This window comes from Equus caballus, chromosome 20 (genome assembly GCF_041296265.1).
Source record: "Equus caballus isolate H_3958 breed thoroughbred chromosome 20, TB-T2T, whole genome shotgun sequence".
In the NCBI taxonomy this organism is placed as follows: Eukaryota; Metazoa; Chordata; class Mammalia; order Perissodactyla; family Equidae; genus Equus; species Equus caballus.
Genome location: NC_091703.1, coordinates 18516387 through 18537411, shown reverse-complemented (window position 1 = coordinate 18537411; position 21025 = coordinate 18516387). Strand labels below are relative to the sequence as shown.

Sequence of the window (21025 nt, the reverse complement as noted above, 5' to 3'; positions counted from 1 at the left end):
GGGGAGGGGGCGGGGCCTGGCCGCCGGGGCGGGGCCGGGGGCGGAGACGGGGCGCGCCGTCCTAGCCCGTGGCCGCCGCCGGGGCGCCAGAGCCAGCTGAAGGCAGCCGGGCGCGCGAGAGGTAGGCTCTCCAGGGCGCGGAGAGGGTGCGGGTGAGAAATGGGACGATTGGCTAGGCGTGAGCCTGTGATAGGATTCCAGAATGGGCATCCTAACAAGCCCGGACGGCCCAGCCGTCTGCGCCCTGAAATGGCGTTCAGGGAGCAGAGCGGGAACTGGAAATCACAAAGTCCGGCCGGCCGTGACCTTTCTGAGTCCATGATTTAAAGTGACCCCGAAGTATTTTTTGTATCAGTGATTTTTTAAGAAAAGAGAAATCATTGCCATAATAGTGAGTGATGCCCTGGGGGCGCGTTGGGGGGTGGGCGGGGACACGGACTGGTGTGCTGTAAATATTGTCTTGCTCCGTGGTGGTTACACAGGTGTATGCATGTGTAAAAACTCACTGAGCCATGCTCTTACAATTTGTGCACTTTAGGGAAGTTATTCTTTAATTTAGCGAAATTTAAAAATAAACCTAAAGCTGAAACTTTTTTTTTTTTTTTTAAAGTGAGGGAGGAAACTAGACTTGAGAGTCCAAGGAGGACTTCTGTGACGGCACTGGCTCATCTGCTGTTTCCGTACGTGAGTGGGATTGATTGTGGAATTGGCCTTTCCTGATTCTTATAATTTGCACTTTTATCTTGTTGTGGAAACTTTTTATTTCTCCAGGAAAAGACGTAGACAAGGACCCGTTGAGAAGCTATTGGAACAGCTAAGGACTAATTTATATTCGTGATGTTAAGTTGTATTTCAAGTTTGTGTGAAAGGGATAGAGTTGTACAATTCCAGGTTGCCATGGCTCTATGATAAAATTATGCTTCTCTTTTGTTTTAAGTGGAGAACTGCTTTATGAAGGCTCAAGCTTAGGTTCCAAAGTTTCTGGCTGAAAAGGGAGATGGGAAAAGTGCAACTTTCTTTTGCTTTTGTATATACAATAAAATCAGATACTTCCTCTTGACTTCTCAGAAAACTGAGTCACCTCCTGATGTCAGGGCCTTGAAAAAGCCATTTATCAACAAATGTTTGCTGAGAAGTGAATTTATGGTCCCAATTCCAAGGGAGGTACCTTCTCCTTAAATCCCAGGCACACTGAAGCCAAACTTTTTAATAAAGGGAACTTTACCTGAAATACCTGCTTTTATGCGATGTTTTTCTATTCTCATGGAAAAATCATTAAATTAGACCCTCCAATAATAGCATGCTACTATAATCCAAACTAAATTAGTTTCACTAATGATTCAAAGGGAATATTAGAATTATTGTGTTATACACAATAGTTGGTGGTCTAGAGATTAAGATTCAGAGCTCTCACTGCCTAGGTTCATTCCGGTCAGAGAACCACCCCACCGGTCTGTCAGTTATCATACTGTAGTGATTTCGTGTTGCTGTGATGCTGAAAGCTAAGCCACCAGTATTTCAGACACCAGCAGGGTCACCCACGGTGGACAAGTTTCAGTGGAGCTTCCAGACTAAGACCAACTAGGAAGAAGGACCTGGCCACCCCCTTCTGAAAAAGTTGGCCATGCAAACTATGACTATCGGCAGAGCATTGTCTGATATAGCACTGGAAGTTGAGAGGATGGTGCAAAAAAGACCAGGCAGGGTTCCACTCTGATGTACACAGGGTTGCTAGGAGTGAGAATCTACATGAGGACACTAACAACAACAAATTGTCCTTAATATTGCAAAGTTGACATAGAAAGGACAGGTATTTTCCTCATACCTTTAGAGAGATTTGCAGTTATGTTTACATGTCCTTTTGTTTTTCATTTCCCTTCGTGTGCATTTTCCCATGCAAAACAAGAAGTTATTAGAAAATTATTTGAAAATACAAAATTATGGAGTGGAGATGGGCTATTGGACCCATGCATCTTCTTTTGCTCCCTCCTGAAACCCCACCAAAATGACAACAGGATTTTTTAAGGCATAAACCAGTAGGATAGGGAGGACAGGAGAGGAGATAAAAGCAATAAAATTTTGAAATCTGGAAAGCAGCTGGACAAGCAGTAAAGGATTTTTCCAACTGAAGAAAGATAAATTCTAAACTAGGAATGGGGAAAGCGAGTGAGCGACCCTGTTTGCATTATAGAATCCCCAAATGCTCAGGAATTAGCAGCACCAGATACCTGGAGGTAGGTGGAAGGGTGTGGCTGAAACTAGGAGGATTGCTTGAAATTCTGATTCAGCAAAGACTCAATCTCCAGATCCCTTTCTCACTCCCTGTGACCAAGTATCTGCCCCTTGCCACACGGGCAGACTTCTGGGGGTTTATTCCCTGGAGAGGGCAAAGCAAAGAATCTCTGGACTGGGAAGACACAGTACATAGCTGAGGATGGGGGTACCATACTGAAAATATGGGGATTAATTGAACACAGGTGAAATGAATGCTGGGAGCCTCTCTCCCACTTCTACCCTTCTTTTCTCTTGGGAGTATAAAATCATGGCTCCAAGGGCTTGATCCTTGCAACAGGGATTGGAAAGTCTGGAAAGTCTGACCAGTCCACAGAAAATAAAGATAATGACATCTAGGTTTCCAAATGAAATCCATCATTCTACAGGGAAGCTTACAGTCAATAAGCCCCATCCACATACTTAAACCTCTAATCAGCTTTTTGGTGCCTACTCTTAAATATGAACAGATAATAAGTATTGCTATGCATTTGAGGAAAGCCACTAGAGTGAAAGATAGAAGACAAAACAAAAGATAAAACAAACCAGCAGAAAAAGCAACTCATAAGTAACAGACTATCCGGATAAATAAGAGAAAATATTGTATCCCTTCTATCCATGAAATAATAACAAATAATATAAAAACAGAACATCAGAAACAAAAAAGAGTGCTTGAAAATTAAAGACTTGATAGCAGAAAAGAAAATCTAAATAGAAAGGTAAAGATAAGGTGAAATAAAAATTAAGATGGTCTCAGAAAATAGGGCAAAAAGATGAAGAAATAGAAAATAGGAAAAAAATGAGAAATTTACAATACTAGGTCAGAAGAGTCTACAACCAAATAAAAGGGGTCCCAGAAAAAGAAACAAAAAAAAAGAAGGATGTAAATTGCCATCTGAATAATTCAAGATTTTTTTCAAGATTGAAGCATATGAGCTTCCAGATTAAAAGAACTTGAAAATAGACCCAAAATAAGGCATAGAATTATGAAATTGCAAAAACTAGGGGCCAAGAAAATATTTGAGAGAGAAAAAAATATTGGCCATATGGAAAGTATCATGATCAGAATGGCTTTGAACTTAAGTGATAACTCTGGATGCTAGAAGACAGTGGAATGATTCCTTCAAAATTGTGAGAGAAAATGGTTTCTAACCAAAAATTCTATACCCAGCAAAACTATGCATCAAGCATGGGGAATAGTATGAAGATGTTTTATACATGCAAAGTTGCAAAAACATTTTCTCCCGTGCACCCTCTCTCAGAAAGCTGCTGGAGATTGTGCTTTACCAGTAGAAGGGTGGTAACCAATCAGATGAAGGAAACTTGGTGATTCATCAAAAGATAAGGAAATATCCAGGATGATGATCAAGAGAGATCCTAGAATGCTAGCTGTGCACCAGGAGTAGAAAGCATGCAGGTCAGAAGGCTGCAGGAGAGTCTTCTCCAAGAAGGTGGTGTTGATAGAATATCTGATAACTGAAGAGGTGGTGAGTGTATTGGTAGGAGGTTGGGACAATTGGCAGAGCTGAGAATTAGTAACAAGTACATAGAAATTTTATAAATGAAAAAGCAAGACAGTTATTCACTACAGAGTAAAAAAGTTGTACAGAAAAGGAAAGTAAGCATAGAATACTATGTGGCTTAGCTGTGACTTGTTACCTAGTCATAATAATGTGTACTCCAAATATTTAGTAAAAAATATGCTATGTCTGTATTGAAAGGATAGGAAAAATGAGAAGGTGATGTGTGTGTGTGTGTGTGTTTTGGAAAGTTGAAAGAGAGCTAAGTGCTTATCTTCTGTAGATGCTACCTAGAAATGAAAAATCAAGAAGAAACAAAATAAGCATGCTATTTGGAGATAGTTAGATTTCAAGACTCAATTAAAAGAGTTAAGATGGTTGCCTCTCTTATTGAGAATGGAGACTGCTATTTCATAACTCTGTTGAACTCTTTAAATTGTGTGCATTATAACATTAATAAAAAATGAGAAATAAACATTAAAAAAAATTTTTAAATTAAAAAGTGAAATGCTAGAAAAATTTTTAAGCTTACAAAAGTTATGAAGTGTGGAATGGCTGTTTATTTTCTTGTCCTCTCTGTTTTTTGTTGTTGTTAATTTAAATCAAACCCTTTTACTCTAATGTTAAGATATAATTCAATTTATTTAAACATCTTTCCTAATGTGTAATATGAGGTATGCTTCTACCATCAGACTCAAGAAAAGTAATTTTTTGTATGGCTTTTCCTTGGATGTTGAAATATTTTTAAAAAGCCATACTGCTGATGATAATAGGTTTTTATTTCATTCATCAATAGAATTGCAATGCCCTTAAATGACAACATTGCTAATATTTTCCCTTTAGGCATTGAAGACATCTGCTTGTGAGGCAAAGGTGTCTATGCAACTATGGATGGGACGAGAACTGTACTTGATATTAAAGAGTACTCTGATAGTGAGGTACAGAAAAACCGAGTACTAACTCTGGAAGAATGGCAAGAAAAATGGGTGACCGGCAAAACTATATTTCATCAAGAACAAGGACATCAGTAAGAAATGTTTGGTATATACCAGAGAAATGCTCTATCAGAAACTGACTTTGGAAATAGAAATAATAATATGGTACACATTATTTGATTTTAAGATGCACATTTTTAGTTTTTCACATTTTAACATCTCTGAAATCAGAAAGCATCTATGGCATGTCATAAGTTAACTGGCAATGTTATCTCTTCTCATGGAGAATAATGGTGTGACTTGCAATCGAAGGCATCTTAGATTTATGAAATATGTTCTTTTTTTAAACCCGTGTAGCATCTATGTATCAGTCATGCATATTTATATATATGGCAGGTGCTCAAGTGACATTAATGCTTATATCTCTTTATACCAAAAAATGGCAGTGTTCTGACTTTGCTTTCCAATAGCATGTGTTCCAATAAAGTGTTATCTGTATGGTAGAAGAAGAGAACTTAAGAGAAATTAATAAGTGAGCTAGGATGTTGACCAACATATTCATAGTAGTAGTAGGCTTCGAAGCAGCAGCAATAATTGATGGGCCAGTGCTGAGTAAAGTGATCATGACAGACGTTCCTTGTTCCAGACAGCCACCTCGACTTCCCAAAGGACATTATTTTTATTACACTTGCACAACATGTGGTAGTTCGGGTATCATCCCAGAACTATTGTATGTGTTCTCTCTGTCGTGTAGATGGCCTTGGAAGAGCCGCGTCTTTACAGAGGGAATTAACTACAAGAATTAAACTTTTCAGAGCTATTTCTGAGACCTGAGTACACATTCAGAGACCTTACTATAAAAGGAAGCTTAAAAATTTAGTGGATCCAGAGGCTCCCCCACATCACACACACACACACACACACACACACACACACACACGTATACATTTGGGAAATTAATAAAGAATTTTCAAAATATATCAACCACAGAAAAAAATAATTTTTAATTACTAATCAGAAAAGCTCCAGGTTTAAGTCAGATTGACCACTTACTAGTTATGTGACTGAGTAAGTTTCTTGACCTTCCTGTTTCTTCATCTGTAAACTGGAGATTATAATAATTAATGTTATCTACTTTGTAAAGGTGTTAGGAAAATTAAGTGAGATAATGCATGAAAAGTATGTAGCATCATACAAGTGTAGTCCTTTCCTCTGTGCATTGGGCTAATTAAAACAAAATATTTTTTTCCTCCCCAGGCTATTAAAGAAGCATTTGGATGCTTTTCTTAAAGGCGAGAGTGGACTGAAGGTGTTTTTTCCTCTTTGTGGAAAAGCAGTTGAGATGAAATGGTACGAGCAGATAAGCATTAACACACTTTCTTTTTTTGATGATAAATACCTTGAGTAAATGTTTAACAGGATATAGGTTAAAAAATTCCATTCTCAGGAAATGCACAAGGATTCCTTCTTTTTGTAGACAATTACTAATGGGTTCATAGAGATAATATTATCAAATAGTAAGACACAGAAGAAACAGATGTGACCTAGTATTTCTGTATTTAGTTTCTAATAAAAGAATTAGTTTGGAACCAATAGTGGTGGGGGGACCATTCTACCATCCTTCCCTCTTAAATCTCCTACATGTTTGTGCACAGTTTAGTTTTTGTAGGTGGTTTAGGAATTTAGCTAAGTTAATTTTAGATAGTTTAAGTAGAGATGGACAGAAAAATTCAAAATGAATTACAAGTTTTTAGCAAGACAGTGTGTCTAAACCACAGTTCAGCTCAACTCTCCTCGCCCAGTGTGAGCACATAGGAGTTTTTGTTTTCATGAATCATTGTTATAAAGCCAGTGATGAAGAAAGAATTTCTTGTGAGTAATTTCTGTGAAGAGAATTCATCTTAATTAACAAGCTACTATTCCTACGAGTTACACTAAAGTCACAAGCCTGGCAATCCTTTCTATCCAGAAGTCTGTTTGTAATGATAATATACAGACACTATCGTACATGCCAAGACATCCCTTAATTTATAAGCTTGAATGTTAAGAACTTTGATCATTAAGCAGGAAAAGAAAAAGAAAAATATATATGGAAAAAGATTAGTAAATGAAAACTTAGTAACTTCAAAATGCTCTGTTCCCTACAGAAATATAGGTGGCCAACCCACGGAATACATATGCATTTGGAGTAGAAATGCAGGCATGTTTGCAGCCAGCCCACACTGTCTCAACTTGTAGGTGAGAGAATTTGTGAAATGGCTGCTATAGCGTAAGAGTCTAGTGTGGCCATGAAATTGAGAACATTTAAACTATATTGGTAGACTTATATACACCCTTACCAACTCACTGAACCAGAAAGAGTTACTTTGGAAACTATGTGCAAGAAAAACATAAATGGATTGTCTTATTGCCATGTCATAAGTGCTAACAATTCAGCTGTAGCAGAGGTTTTGAGACAAGATTAGGAAATGGTATGATGAAACAGCCAATTAAATGGGATTGTTGAATATTTTGGGTCTGAGGTCATTTGTAATAAACATACCAGAACTAAGCCATGGTAATTGCATGTAAGTTATTATATTAGAGGGTTTTTCACTTATGTAACTAATTTGTGTATTGAGGTCTATACAGATAGCAGATGTGAATAGATAAACTGTGAGCTGAGGCCCAAAAGCATTAAAATAAAATGTTTAAGACATTTTCGTAGATTTTTTTTTTAAGGGCAATATATTCCACTATAATCCAGCCTACACCAGTCTGTAGTAGGCTATGCTTCATTTTTCCGTATGTTGAATGGAAAGGAAAATCCACGAAGCTTGTTGGGATGATGTTTTTGTTTATATTTTGTAATTTCAAAAAAATATGAAGAATACAAAAATATATTCCCTGTGTGTTAACTTACAAATTTCCTAGGAAATATGAAAGGCAAGTTATTAGTATGCTTATTTTCGAATTATAAATAGTTCATGCTGTGCCCACATTGAAAGTGTGTAGTCTTGTGTGGGAAATAGGTACAGTCAGTTCTGCTGTCCTTCTTGTTTTGAAAGTGCAAATTTCATTTCTAACTCCATTGATATATGAGGGAACAATTTGAGCATGACGTGAATTTCACATTTGCTTCTGTGTGATTTCATCTGCGAGAAACATGAGGTGAAACCAGAAAGCTATGCCCAGCTGAACTAAGCCATGTGAGAATAGACAAAACGCACCCATGTGCACACCTCAGACATCTCTCTGATACCTCAGTTCACCCTATCAGCTGTCAGCCACTGCCATCCACAGCTGGTCTGAGAAGTTTCCATTTGATTTTCAGTAATCCTCCTGCCATCACTTCACAGTAACTTGAAAGCTACAGCCCTTCCAATGCCCACTGCTACCAGTAAACTTCAGGTCTTTCTCGAGATAAAGTGCCACATCATAGCATTTATATTATTTCGTAACCATTTAACATGTGTAAAACAGTGCTGCCATTAGGTTTCTGTCTTTTTCCTTTTTTTTGAGGAAGATTAGCCCTGAGCTAACATCTGCTACCAATCCTCCTCTTTTTGCTGAGGAAGACTGGCCCTGAGCTAACATCCGTGCCCATCTTCCTCTACTTTATATATGGGACACCCACCACAGCATGGCTTGCCAAGCGGTGCCATGTCCACACCCAGGATCCGAATCCGTGAACTCAGGCCCCCGAAGCGGAATGTGCGCACTTAACCGCTGGGCCACCGGGCAGGCCCCTCTTTTTCCTTTGAAGGTGACACTGATGAAGTTTTTTAACATTGTGCCACATCCTCCATTTTCCCCATGAACCTTGTGGTTTTTCATTGCATGATTTTGCATAGTGCGGTGATTTTTAGGGAGGCATATGTTGCATTATAGCAGAACTGACTGTGTTTATTTCATTTGACATAAAATCACTACTGATACTGTGCCTAGGTATTTGTGCCATTAGTATTGTTTTCTCTGGAGTCCAAGATCCCAAGATTGTGAATTCTGTAACTATAAAGCTTGCCAGAAAAACACTGGTTATTTGCACATGGTAATAAAATAAATTTCTGCCTAGCATTTATGGTAAACAAATGGAAATTATAAGGTTATTATAGAAATAGATGCTAATGTTCTAGAGCTGTGCACTCCAATGTAGTAGCTGCTAGCCACACGTGGCTATTTAAACGTAAACTAAATCACACTAGCCACATCTCCAGTACTCAGCAGCCAGTGTGGTTAGTGTCTGCTGGATTGGACAGCACGGACACACACACTTCCATACCCCATAAAGTTTTTTTTGTTTTTTTTTTTTAATTAAGTTAATGATAGGTTACAATCTTGTGAAATTTCAGTTGTACATTAATGTTTGTCATTCGTGTTGTAGGTGCACCACTTCACCCTGCGTGCCCACCCCCCACCCCACCTTTCCCCTGGTATCCACTAAACTGTTCTCTTAGTCCACATTTTTAAATTCCTCATATGAGTGGAGTCATACGCAGATTATCCTTCTCTAGCTGGCTTATTTCACTTAATGTAATTCCCTCAAGGTCCATCCATGTTATTGCAAATGGAATGATTTTGTTCTGTTTTGCAGCTGAGTAGTATTCCATTGTATATATGTACCACATCTTCTTTATCCATTCGTCTGTTGCTGGGCACTTAGGTTGCTTCCATGTCTTGGCTATTGTAAATAATGCTGCAATGAACATTGGGGTACATAGGACTTTTGGGATTGCTAACTTCAAGCTCTTTGGATAGATACCCAGTAGTGGGATGGCTGGATCATATGGTAGTTCTATTTTTAATTTTTTGAGGAATCTCCATACTGTTTTCCATAGTGGCTGCACCAGTTTGCATTCCCACCAGCAGTGTATGAGGGTTCCTTTCTCTCCACAACCTCTCCAACATTTGTTACTATTAGTTTTAGATATTTTTGTCATTCTAATGGGTGTAAGGTGATATCTTAGTGTAGTTTTGATTTGCATTTCCCTGATGATCAGCAATGATGAGCATCTTTTCACGTGCCTATTGGCCATCCATATATCTTCTTTGGAGAAATGTCTGTTCATGTCTCCAGCCCATTTTTTGATTGGGTTGTTTGATTTTTTTGTTGTTGAGTTGTGAGAGTTCTTTATATATTATGGATATTAAGCCTTTGTCAGATATATGACTTGCAAATATTTTTTCCAAGTTAGTGGGTTGTTTTTTTGTTTCAATCCTGTTTTCATTTGCCTTGAAGAAGCTCTTTAGTCTGATGAAGTCCCATTTGTTTTCCATATCCCATAAAGTTTTAATGGACAGAGCTGATTTAGAGAAATTGAAAAACATTTCTAATCTGTACGAAGCTTTTCAATTAGAAATGCTTCTAATCAAATCTATTTGTAGTAAATCAACATTTTAAGGTTTAATTTCGCAATTTTTAAAAATTTTTCCTAAGGTCATAGAAATCAGTTTTTCAGAATCCCATATAACATAAGGTTTGAGAATATATAGATCCATTTTCTATGGATCTACATATGAAACCCTTTCTATGAAACCCTGTGAACCTGAATTCATGTAACTCCCTTAAAATTAAGGAAAATGTATGCTTATTGGGGTATAGCCTTTTATTTCGTACTGTATTTGAAATAAAAATTAAGTGTAAATATATGATTTTATGCAGGTTTGCAGACCGAGGACACAGTGTGGTTGGCGTGGAAATCAGTGAACTTGGGATACGGGAATTTTTCACAGAGCAGAATCTTTCTTATTCAGAAGAACCAATCATAGAAATTCCTGGAGCCAAAGTATTCAAGGTTTGTTTTGTTTTTGATAAGTAATTATTTCCATATGCCCACAAAAACAGGTTTTTCTCAGCGTGAGTAAGCAGGAATACTATACGAGTGTCAGATGACCCCCTTTATCACACAGATTCACCTAGACATTATATAGTATAAGAACCAGGGGTTAAAAAGGTAGATGAAAGATGCTGATAGCTAGATATGGACAAATGTATATATAAGCACTGAGGTCTGAGAGCCCATCTGTATTCATGTTTTAGGTTTGGGTTTGGTTGATTTTTTTGTTTATGAACAGGAATTTCTGAGAACCTGTCTTGGGCCACACCCTGCACAAGACATTGAAGAGATAAAAACACAGTCCCTGCCCTAAAGCATCTCTTAGCTTAGGAGAGAAGGGAAACACCGAGAAAGCTGTTTGTCATACATGGAACTAAGTGTAATGACATAGGATATGAAGGGAACAGAGAGGAGAGTTACTTAACTCAGCCTGGGGGTGCTTCCTGAAGCATGGGACAGACAGGGGCTCAGGTTCATGGTCTCAGATGCCCTGTGAAGCTGGTACTTCATCCTGTACAGTAAGGTTTTAAGTGGGAACATGACATGGCCAGATTTTCTTTGGAGACAAACCACCCTTGTGTCCTCAATGGAAGTACATTTGAAGGAAAGCAGCCTCCTGGCAGAGAGACCAAATAGGAGGCTGCGAGCAGTGGTCCAGGAAAGAGATCTTGAGGCCTGCTCGAGGAGATGATAGGGACATTTAGAGAAACGGGTAGATTAAAGCAATGTTGAAGATGTCAAACTGGGAGGATTTAGTGATTAAGTGAGTGGGGATCGGGGAACAATGAGTTCACAATTCCACTCAGATGACTGGTTGGATGGTAGAGAATAAAGGAGAAGCAAGTTGAAAAGCAGAGAAAAAAGAGTTTTGTTTCGGAGATGATGAGATAAACAGACCTGTGGAATGGCAAAGATATAGCTGGTAAATGGTTTTCTGTACTCTGAAGCACAGGGCAGCATTTGGGCTGGAAATGATAGGTCTGGGAGTTGTCTTCATCCTATGATCAGAAACATCCAGTGGAACTGCTTCACCAACTTGGCGTAATAATGTGGAAATAATGACCACCCAAATGAGAACACGAGGAGGCTATTTATTCAGAGGGAGTCAGCCACTTGCGTTTGGCAGAGGCTCAAAGGCAGGCCTGGGAGAGGGAAAGCTAAATTTATTGTGAAAAAATGCTAAGGCTTCAGGTATGCCCCGATCGGAGGCTGTTGGCATGGGGAAGCTGGGGGCGGGCTATCTGGAGGGGGGCATCCTACGTGATGGGTTTGGGAATCGAATTCGGCTTTCTCTAGTTGGTCTTCAGTTGGAAGGGAGCAAGGGTGGTAAAAATTTGGGAGGCTGGCACTTATTGACCACATGATCACTGCAGAGGCTGTGGTTTGATTTGGTTTCCCAGGCTGGTTGCTGAAGGGTTTATGGGTCCGAGACATGGATGGTCTGGCCATTTTGTGTTTGTACATTCAGTCCCTCACAAACTACTCTCTTTTCTAAATATTGAAATTAATTGCTCAGGTCAGTAGGAGGCTTGCTAGTACTTGATTTTACAGCTTCCTCCTTCCTCCCACCCTGTTCATCGTCTGAGAATCCCAGGAGTTTACTGAGTCCTCAGAGGCTAGTCCTGCTTCCAGACTCCTCTCAGAGCCATGGTTCTCAGCCCTGGTGGCACGTTTAAAATCATCTGTGGATCTTTTAAAATTCCCAATGCTAAGGCTAATTAAATCAGAATCTCCAGGGGTGGGCCCCGGCCTCAGTGCTATTGATCTCCCTGGTGATTCCAATCTGCAGCCAAAGTGAAGATTCACTGGCTGTTCTCTCCGCTTCCAGGCCCACCCCTCTCTGAGCTGACTCTTAACAGGGCTTCCAGAGTGGTCTTCAAAGACCCTCCCTCCACCATTTGTAAACCTCTGACGGCGTCTCGTTTCAGAATAAAATCCAACAGTTTCATGTCCTGACAGACCTTGGCTACCTCGCTCTTCACCGTCGTCCCTACATCACAGAGTCTATGCCACATTACTCCCCCTGGAATGCACCCCAGCCCACCCCCCTGTGATGTTAGCAGATGCATTCAGACACCCTTTTAGAGGCCGCCTCTTGCTTGGCCTCTCCCAGTGCTCCCAGGCCATGCCGTGCTTGGTCCTCTGTGTTCCCATGGTTCTCGGGCACATAACCAGAACGGGACAGGCCATTCTGTATTGTAATGTTTCTCTGTACTCATGCATGTCTCCTCCACCAGGCTGTCCTCATGTGGTTAGAGACTGTGTCAAGTTCACACCCACTATCTGGAAGCTGGGATAGTCCTGTCTACGAGGTGCTCCAGAAATAAATGCCCATTAGCCGAGGAATGAAAGGGAGAAAAGGGAGAGTCAGCATGTGTACTTTTCATGAATAACTTTTCAAATATTGGACTTTTCTATCTCAGCCTGCCTGGTGATTGACCTGTGTACTTACCTTTAGCAGAGTCAGAATCTCAGGACTCTGCTAAGGTAAACATTGCTAAAATTTAACAAGCTCTGAAATGAATAATAGCTAACTGATCTTCAGGGTTAACCTCTCTATAATTTTCCTCTTTGAGTTAATCCAGAAGAACCCTATAAAATTAAAATATGAGAAAGCATACTGAGTAAAATGTGACTACACCTATGTACTTTCCAATTCAAATATCATTCACCATACAGGTTAAAAAAAGAAAAAAAGATGTTGTTAAAAAAATTATTTTCAGTAAAATTTTATTATCTGAAGTAAAATTATGTTCTTGATGTTTAATTACACATTCTCTCTCCACTACCTTCGCTTTGTCCCTCTTTCCTTGACCATTCAAGTGTCTCCTAATTCAATAGAATTTTTTTTCTTGAATTTTTCATTACAGAGTTCTTCAGGGAACATTTCGTTGTACTGTTGCAACATTTTTGATCTTCCCAGGTAGGACTGAATACTACCTCTGCACTTTGAAAAACTCCAGTGCTTGCTAGGCAGTGCTGGGGTGGGGAGAGGGTCTCTTCATCACTCCTGTCTACTTACGGTAGTGGCCATGGAGCACTGATTTGAGTCTCTATTCTAAAGTTATTTTTACTACAGCCTACGTGTCTGTACACTTGCTATCTTTGTCCTTGGATAGCTTCCAAACTGTGGAAAACATTACTAGGACCCTAGGCAGGTAGGGAAAGGGAAGGGAGAGCAAGAGGGCGTCTTCCCCTTCACGCCTGGCTCTGTAACAGAAATGAATTTCAAGGTGCGGAGGGAGGCGAGATCTCATCTCTGGAAAGTCTCCAATACCTGTTCCAAAGGCTGGGAGCAGAGTTGTCACAAACTGTCCTTTGTTCCCCTTTTGTGCTCCCAAGTCAGAGCAGAAGGGGGAGGCTGCTGCCACCAGCTCTAAAACTAGGAGGAATGGACAGCTCCTCATACCCGCATCGACACATCTCTATGGACTCTGAGGAAGAGTGGACGTGAGATCTCAATTCCTGACAGCTGCTGAAGTACCAGCATATGCCACGGGCAACACTGTTTGTCTTGATAAAGATTTTATTTTTCTTATATAAAGTGTTTTCTTTTTTCTTTTTCTTTTTGGTAGAACAAATATTGGCAAATTTGACAGGATTTGGGATAGAGGAGCATTAGTCGCTGTGAATCCAGGTGATCGCAAACGGTTAGTAATTTGGTTTCTTTAATTATGCTGGGTTTTTTTTTTTTTTTTGTAGCCTTCTCAATATAGTATGCTGTACTTTTTCTGAGTTCCGGAAAATTAGCTAGACTTTTACTAGTTTGAAAAAAGCTTATTGTACTTGGGATTAAAAGACCTAAATCTAATACCATCTTTGTCTAAAAATAATAGGATTTGGCGTTAGGGACCTGAGTACAAGGCTGGTGGCTCCGTCACTTCTGAGCTCTGTTGCCTTGATGGAGGTACCCAACTTCTCTACGTCTCAGTTTACTCTTCTGCAAAATTGTAGTATGTTTATTAATACCACCATCACCACCTGCACTGATCTTATCAGGTACTATAGTAACAACACTTGTGGGGCAGCTGCCATGTGCCAGGCATTGTTTGAAATACTTTATGTAGACCAAGACATTTAATCCACAGAACAACCCTGTGATACATAGGCTATCATTATTCCCGTTATTACAGATGAGGCAACTAAGGCCAAAGAAATTAATTTACTTATCCAAAGTTAGGCAGCAAGTACATGAGAGAATTGAGATTCAAACCCAGGGAGTTTGGCTTCAAAGTCCACGCTCGTGATCCCCACCTTAGGCTACTTCAAAGGGTTTTTGTGGGAATTAAAAGAAATGACGTGTGTGGAAAGTGCCTTGTCAACTCTAAATAAATGTTTAAATAGTAGCTGCTATAATATTAAGGCTGTCGTTATTGACATTTTTCGTGACCAAGCTTATGCTTGTACCCAGCCTTATTAGAAAATAAAATTAAAATATGAGAAAGCATACTGAGTAAAAGGTGACTACACCTATGTACTTTCCAATTCAAATATCATTCACCTTCTTACTCGGCTATAGCACATAAATATTGAATTATTTAGTTGTAGGGAGGCAGATTCTTTAACACATGGGACAAAAGGTTGGAATCAGTGAAACAAAATTTTTATTTTAAAAAATTAACTGTTTCATGAGTAAGGCTTATTGCCAAACCTAATCTTTTTTAATGAGACCATGCCACGTCTTCTTCATACATGTTTTCCTTCAGTAATAATTCATGTTCCTGTTTTCCCTTCTCTTTCTGTCACCACTCCTCCTTTATCTCTTTTCTGGAGCCCTCACCTTCCGCACGTGCCTGGAAGTCCTCATTCCCTAAGGGACCATCCTCAGCCTTTTCTTTTCTCTCTTATTCTTGCTCCTTTAATGGTCGCTTCAGTTCTCCCGGGACTTTCATTCACTTATTCCACAAATGCCTATTAAGTTCCTACAGTGTTCTAAATACTCTGTCAGATGTTGGGGAAATAACTGAATAAATCATACATGAGATTTGCCCTGATCATTTTTATATTTCCAGCTCTGTTCTTTCTCCCAAACATCCCCATCACATTTCCAGCATCTGCTTTGCATTTCCATTGTAACGTCAGTTTCCTTTATCAACTCGAAATATCACCTGAGACCTCTTTGTGTCCATAAAACACCATGTTTGTCAACTAAACTTCCTTCTGCCAAACGTCTAACTTTGGAGGTGTTTCCCACTCCCTAAGGATGCTCAAAGGCCCAGAGGGAGGTTAGTCCCTCTGGGCGTTTGCTTTGCATGGTCAGAATCCACAAGGCAATCGGGACCAAACTGGAAGTCACAAAGCTCACTGTGAGGGCAGACAGTGTACACTGTGTTCAGTTATTTCCCTACCAGCTGGCATAGCATATATTTAGCATATAGTAGGAGCTTAATAAAAATTTGTTGAATGAATGAAGCAAGCTGGAATCAGAGCAAGGGAAATACACTGTTTCCTGCCAGCCACCACCAACTCCTGTGTCCTAGATACAGAGGCCATCTAGGTGGCCTTGGAGCTGTTTAATTCATGGTTAGCAAAGACTAGTGAGGCCCCTCCTGGAACTCTTTTTTCTTTTTTTAAAGATTGGCACCTGAGCTAACATCTATTGTGAATCTTCCTTTTTTTTTCCATCTTCTTCTCCTCAAAGCCCCCCAGTACATAGTTGTATATTCTAGTTGTGAGTGCCTCTGGTTGTGCTATGTGGGACGCTGCCCCAGCATGGCCTGATGAGCGGTGCCATGTCCGCGCCCAAGATCTGAACCTGTGAAACCCTGGACCGCCGAAGCAGAGCATGTAAACTCAATCTCTTGGCCACTGGTCCGGCCCTCTGGAATTCTTGTTTAGGGAATCCAATTCTATCATGGCCACAGACCCTATGTCCTCCCTAGTTTTCCCACTTTCTTTCCTTCCCTCCCAGCCATGTGTATGTGTGGGGTCACAGCCCCAACCACACCTGAGAACATGTTGGCCTTTGTTACCAAAATAACTACTTATTTAGAGCCAATATCTTAGTACTGGTACTTAGTTTGTTGGTACTGTATCTCAGTCCTATCGTTAGTATTGAGTGTCTTTCTGCTTGCATTGCCCATGGGCAAGTACTGGTGCGTTTTCTGCTATGACTCTCGGGTCTCTTGTCTAATGTAAATTGGTGGGGCACACTGCCCTCATTTTTCTGAATTTTTTGAAACTGGTTGAGAGACAAAGTCCATATGCCAAGAGGAATGAAGTCTGTCAGTCCTGGGAAACTCTGCTAAACTAGTCCGACTGATCACCTTCACCCAGACAGCAAGTTCCTTCTTCCTTCTTAAGAACAAGAGTCAGGAAGTTAAGAAGTAAAGGTTTCTGCTCAAAAGGTTGCTTTGGTCTGGTTCCTTTGCTTGCAAGGAAGAGCGACTCATCAAGGCCAGCTCTGTTCGGGGAGTTTATGTCAAGGATGCTGATACCTTGAATTTTTGCCTATTTGTTCGTTTTTTCTCTCTCCAACTAAGTGGAGGAAAGAGATCATGTTTTGTACCTCTTCCACATGCCCCTGGAGGGGACCCACTCACCCAGGATATTTGTTCAACTACAGCATCCCAGCCCCACAGCAGACCAAATGAGTCTGCCTGGGGATGGAGCTCAAGCATCTTTCCTTTCGTCAGGTGCTCAGGTGATTTTGATACCCAGCTGGTCTAGGAACTACTGCCCCAGAGCATGTGGAAGCATGGCAGTCCTTCAGAAAGGATGTGTTCAAAGTCAGTAGGCCTCTGAGTACCACGTCAGGCTGCAAGAGCCTCTGCTCGTCTTTGTGTGATGTCTTCTGGTCTGATGGCCTCTGGAAGCAGGCCTCGTTTTGGTTCCCGTCTTTACTATTTCCCAGCTTAGACAGGTGACATAGTTTGCTGAACCCATTTTTGGCTTTTAGAATGAGAATCAGCTTTATGGGGTTGTTGGGAGGATTAAACTCAGTAATATAGATGAAAGTAAATGCTGGTTTCCCTCCCTGCCTCTTGCCCCCTGCCAGCCTCGCCTTTGTCAAAAAATGTAACACAAACTTTCTGTGCTCTTTTCAGCTATGTGGATATAATGCTGTCCCTGACTAGAAAAGGGTTTCACTACCTTTTGGCTGTTCTTTCTTATGACCCAACTAAACATGCAGGTAAAGTCTTTTTTTCATTTTCTAGTTGCTTCATTTCCTGATTTAATGCTATGACATGGATAGCATTATTTTCTCCTAATTTATCTCATACGAAGTATACTGCCTATAAACATGAAGATAAGTCTACTTTTGGATAATGGAAACTACCAAAATTTTTTTCTCTTCCCACTTGATAACATGTTTTTCTTGTATTCCATTCCTATTTTGTTTACCCTTCACAGCTCAAACTGTAAAAGAGAGGGGGCCCTATATAAACGAGGAATCTCATGAGCCCTGGCTTAGGAGGAAGAAAGATTTGGTTATCCTGCACTGGATATAGCATATTTGTCATCCATGGTGTTGGGGATGTGTTGGGCGGATGCCTATGAATTCACACAAATATACCCTCATAGGATGATAGGGTGAGAAGTGAACCTGGGGGATAGAGGGTGTGCAGGAAAATCTCTAAATTACTTGTTGCTGTTTTTTAATTTCTGAAATTTTATAGTTGATTGCATTCTTTTATAAAAAGTGATGTTTTCTTCTGGACTCATTTTGATGCGTTTGAACATTAAAGTTTAACCTTTGTCCTGGCTGAACATTAATTTTCGGGAAGAAGTGAAAAGCAAATGCGTAGACTTTTAATTTGTAAAAATCCCTTTTTGATTTTTAATTGAGCTTCCTAAAAGTGCTGTTTTTTATAAATATTTACATATGTTAGTATTTTTTCCTGTTTGAATAAATTGGATTTTAAAACTCATTAAAAGATGAGACTTAGGGTCTGTAATTAAGTCTAGGACAATCAAATGGAAATAGAAATTAATGAAGATAGACATCCGCTTTGATAATCTGATTTAAATTCCATTCCTGAACAAGGAAGCTTAAGGGAGAGCCTGTGGGAAGAAAACACAGCGGGCTCTGTCTGGTAGTGGAGGCTTAGAAGACTGCTCTAGAAAGGGCAGAAGCTAAGTTTCCTTTAAAGTAAATGGCCCACAGCAAAGTGGGAGGAGTGTATAGAATATGGGTGAGCGCAGGAGTCCTAGAAAATCAATACCCTAGAAGTTGAAGGAAACCCCAAGGGAATTTGTTAATGAACTCCATTCTGATTTCAGTGTTCCCAAATCCAACGGCTGGCTCAGCCATCTCATCTAAGCTGGAGATGGGCACCTCACATTGCCAGTCCCCGCATAAACCAGACTTTGGTATGAGATGTGCAGAAGAAGCTGTATATCCTCACCCATTTAGCTAATTAAATTGTGTTGGAATAAGTATACCTAGGTCATTGGAAATAAGCCGAGAAATGGGCAGAGAATTTATTGCTCTTTAGAATTAGATGTATAGAAATTATTCTTCACTCTGTTTCTCTTTTACCTAGGCCCGCCATTTTTTGTTTCGGATGCTGAAGTTAAAAGACTATTTGGTAAGTTATGGACGTGCTGTAACTTTTTAAATAAAGTCAACAGTTAACTGTTTTGAGTTGTTAGCAAACTATTAGTATCTAGAAGTATATAAAATTGAAAAGTCAGAAACCATTTTATTGAAGATGATTTTATCCTAGAAAAGGGACCAACCTCTGTAATGTGCCTTTTTAACTTAGTGTTATGCTTATGTTAAAGACATTTAAATTCTTCTAGAGAGGTGATGTGTTTATTTTAGTTCTTAGGAGTTATGAGTGATAGTGACAATTCAGAGTTCGGGTAATTTGCCCTCAGCATTTCCATATTTTCATTAAGAAGAAAAGAAAAGTCTTCAGTACACACTATTTTAAAATCATTTGATGTGTTTTTAGAACTCCTGCTTGCATTCTTCATAACATTTTAACTTATTACCCTTTCTTCTTGTTTCAGATTCAGTGTGCAATATTCGTTGTCTAGAGAAAGTTGATGCTTTGGAAGAACGCCATAAAAGTTGGGGAATTGACTACTTGGTTGAAACGTTATATCTATTTACAGAAAAGTAAATGAGACCTAAATAAAAGCAAGTAATATCAATGTGTTTTTGAACAATGGAAAATTATGCTAAGGCATGAAAATATAATGGATGACTTTTGAAAAGAATTGTTCACAAATCACATCACAGATCTTGCTCAAAAATCTTTAGAAAAAAACACATACTAAAATGTTAAATGTTAAATATACTAAAATGTTAAATACCTATGTCTTCTACTCAGAGATTGCAATCATTTTTTACAATCAGAATGCACTACTTGTATAATTAAAAATAAAGGAGAAACGCAAAGTATATAACTTAAAGAAATGCAATAGAGGGGCCGGCCCCATGGCCGAGTGGTTAAGTTTATGCACTCCACTTCAGCAGCCCAGGGTTTCGCAGGTTCGGATCCTGGGCGCAGACCTAGGACAACTCATCAAGCCATGCTGAGGTGGCGTCCCACATAGCAGAGCCACAACTAGAATATACAACTATGTACTCGGGGGCTTTGGGGAGAAGAAGAAGAAAAAGAAGAGAAAAAAAAGATTGGCAACAGATGTTAGCACAAGTGCAAATCTTTAAAAAAAAAAAAAAGAAATGTAATAGACATAGGAAAAGTGCCATTCTTTAGGAAATTTAGAATCATTGGAGAACTGTAACACTTTTTCATTTTCTTTCAAGGTAAAAGATAGTGGTCCAAGAAATTATATAAAATACTAGTTTTTACTATAAACCCTCGTGTTATACTTAATCCTAGCACTCCTTTTAACATTTTTTCTCCTTCTATAATTTTATTTGTAACAGAATCAAGAAACCAATTTAAAAATTAATCAAATAAACTATCCTATATGGAACAAAATATTTTTCTCAAACTGTAAAAATAAATTTAAAAAAAGGTTTTTTTCTGATTTGGCAGTTTTTTGTTTCTATTGATTTAATCTTGTTTGAATGGTAAAGTTTTATGCAATGCAATGTACTTAGAGCTGGATTCATGACTGTTCATTATGAAAGTTTAGATTCAAAACTTCTCAGTTTTGGGGCCAGCCTGGTGGTGCAATGGTTAAGTTCACATGTTCTGCTTCAGCGGCCTGGGGTTCACCAGTTCGGATCCCGGGTGTCGACCTACGCACCACTTGTCAAGCCATGCTGTGGCAGGCGTCCCACATATAAAGTAGAGGAAGATGGACACAGATCTTAGCTCAGGGCCAGACTTCCTCAGGACTAATCTTCCTCAAAAAAACAACAACTCGGTTTCCTTTAACAATTACATTTTGTTAAATCAGACTTCCCTCTCTAACTGCACTACCTAATACCTAAGTGATTAGTTCATGTTAATAGGATGGTGTGTATTTTAAAAAATAAGTTACTTAATTGTGTGTGTGTGCTGGATTAAAGGGCGTTGATGGAGAAGTTCGTAGACCCCTTTAATATCGATGAAAGCTA

General features: G+C 39.5%; 1 protein-coding gene across 3 annotated transcripts; it reads left to right on the top strand.

Annotated features, from left to right (window-relative positions):
- TPMT (thiopurine S-methyltransferase) lies at positions 1 to 20180 on the top strand. 3 transcript variants are annotated; one of them, XM_023624007.2, is made up of 10 exons: positions 1 to 121; positions 611 to 680; positions 4635 to 4818; positions 5984 to 6076; positions 10368 to 10500; positions 13413 to 13465; positions 14118 to 14192; positions 17589 to 17674; positions 19029 to 19073; positions 19501 to 20180. In XM_023624007.2, exons 3-10 carry the CDS (start codon positions 4679 to 4681, stop codon positions 19611 to 19613), a joined length of 738 nt encoding a protein of 245 aa, XP_023479775.1. In that variant the 5' UTR covers positions 1 to 121; positions 611 to 680; positions 4635 to 4678; the 3' UTR covers positions 19614 to 20180.
- Positions 20181 to 21025: the final 845 nt, after the last annotated feature.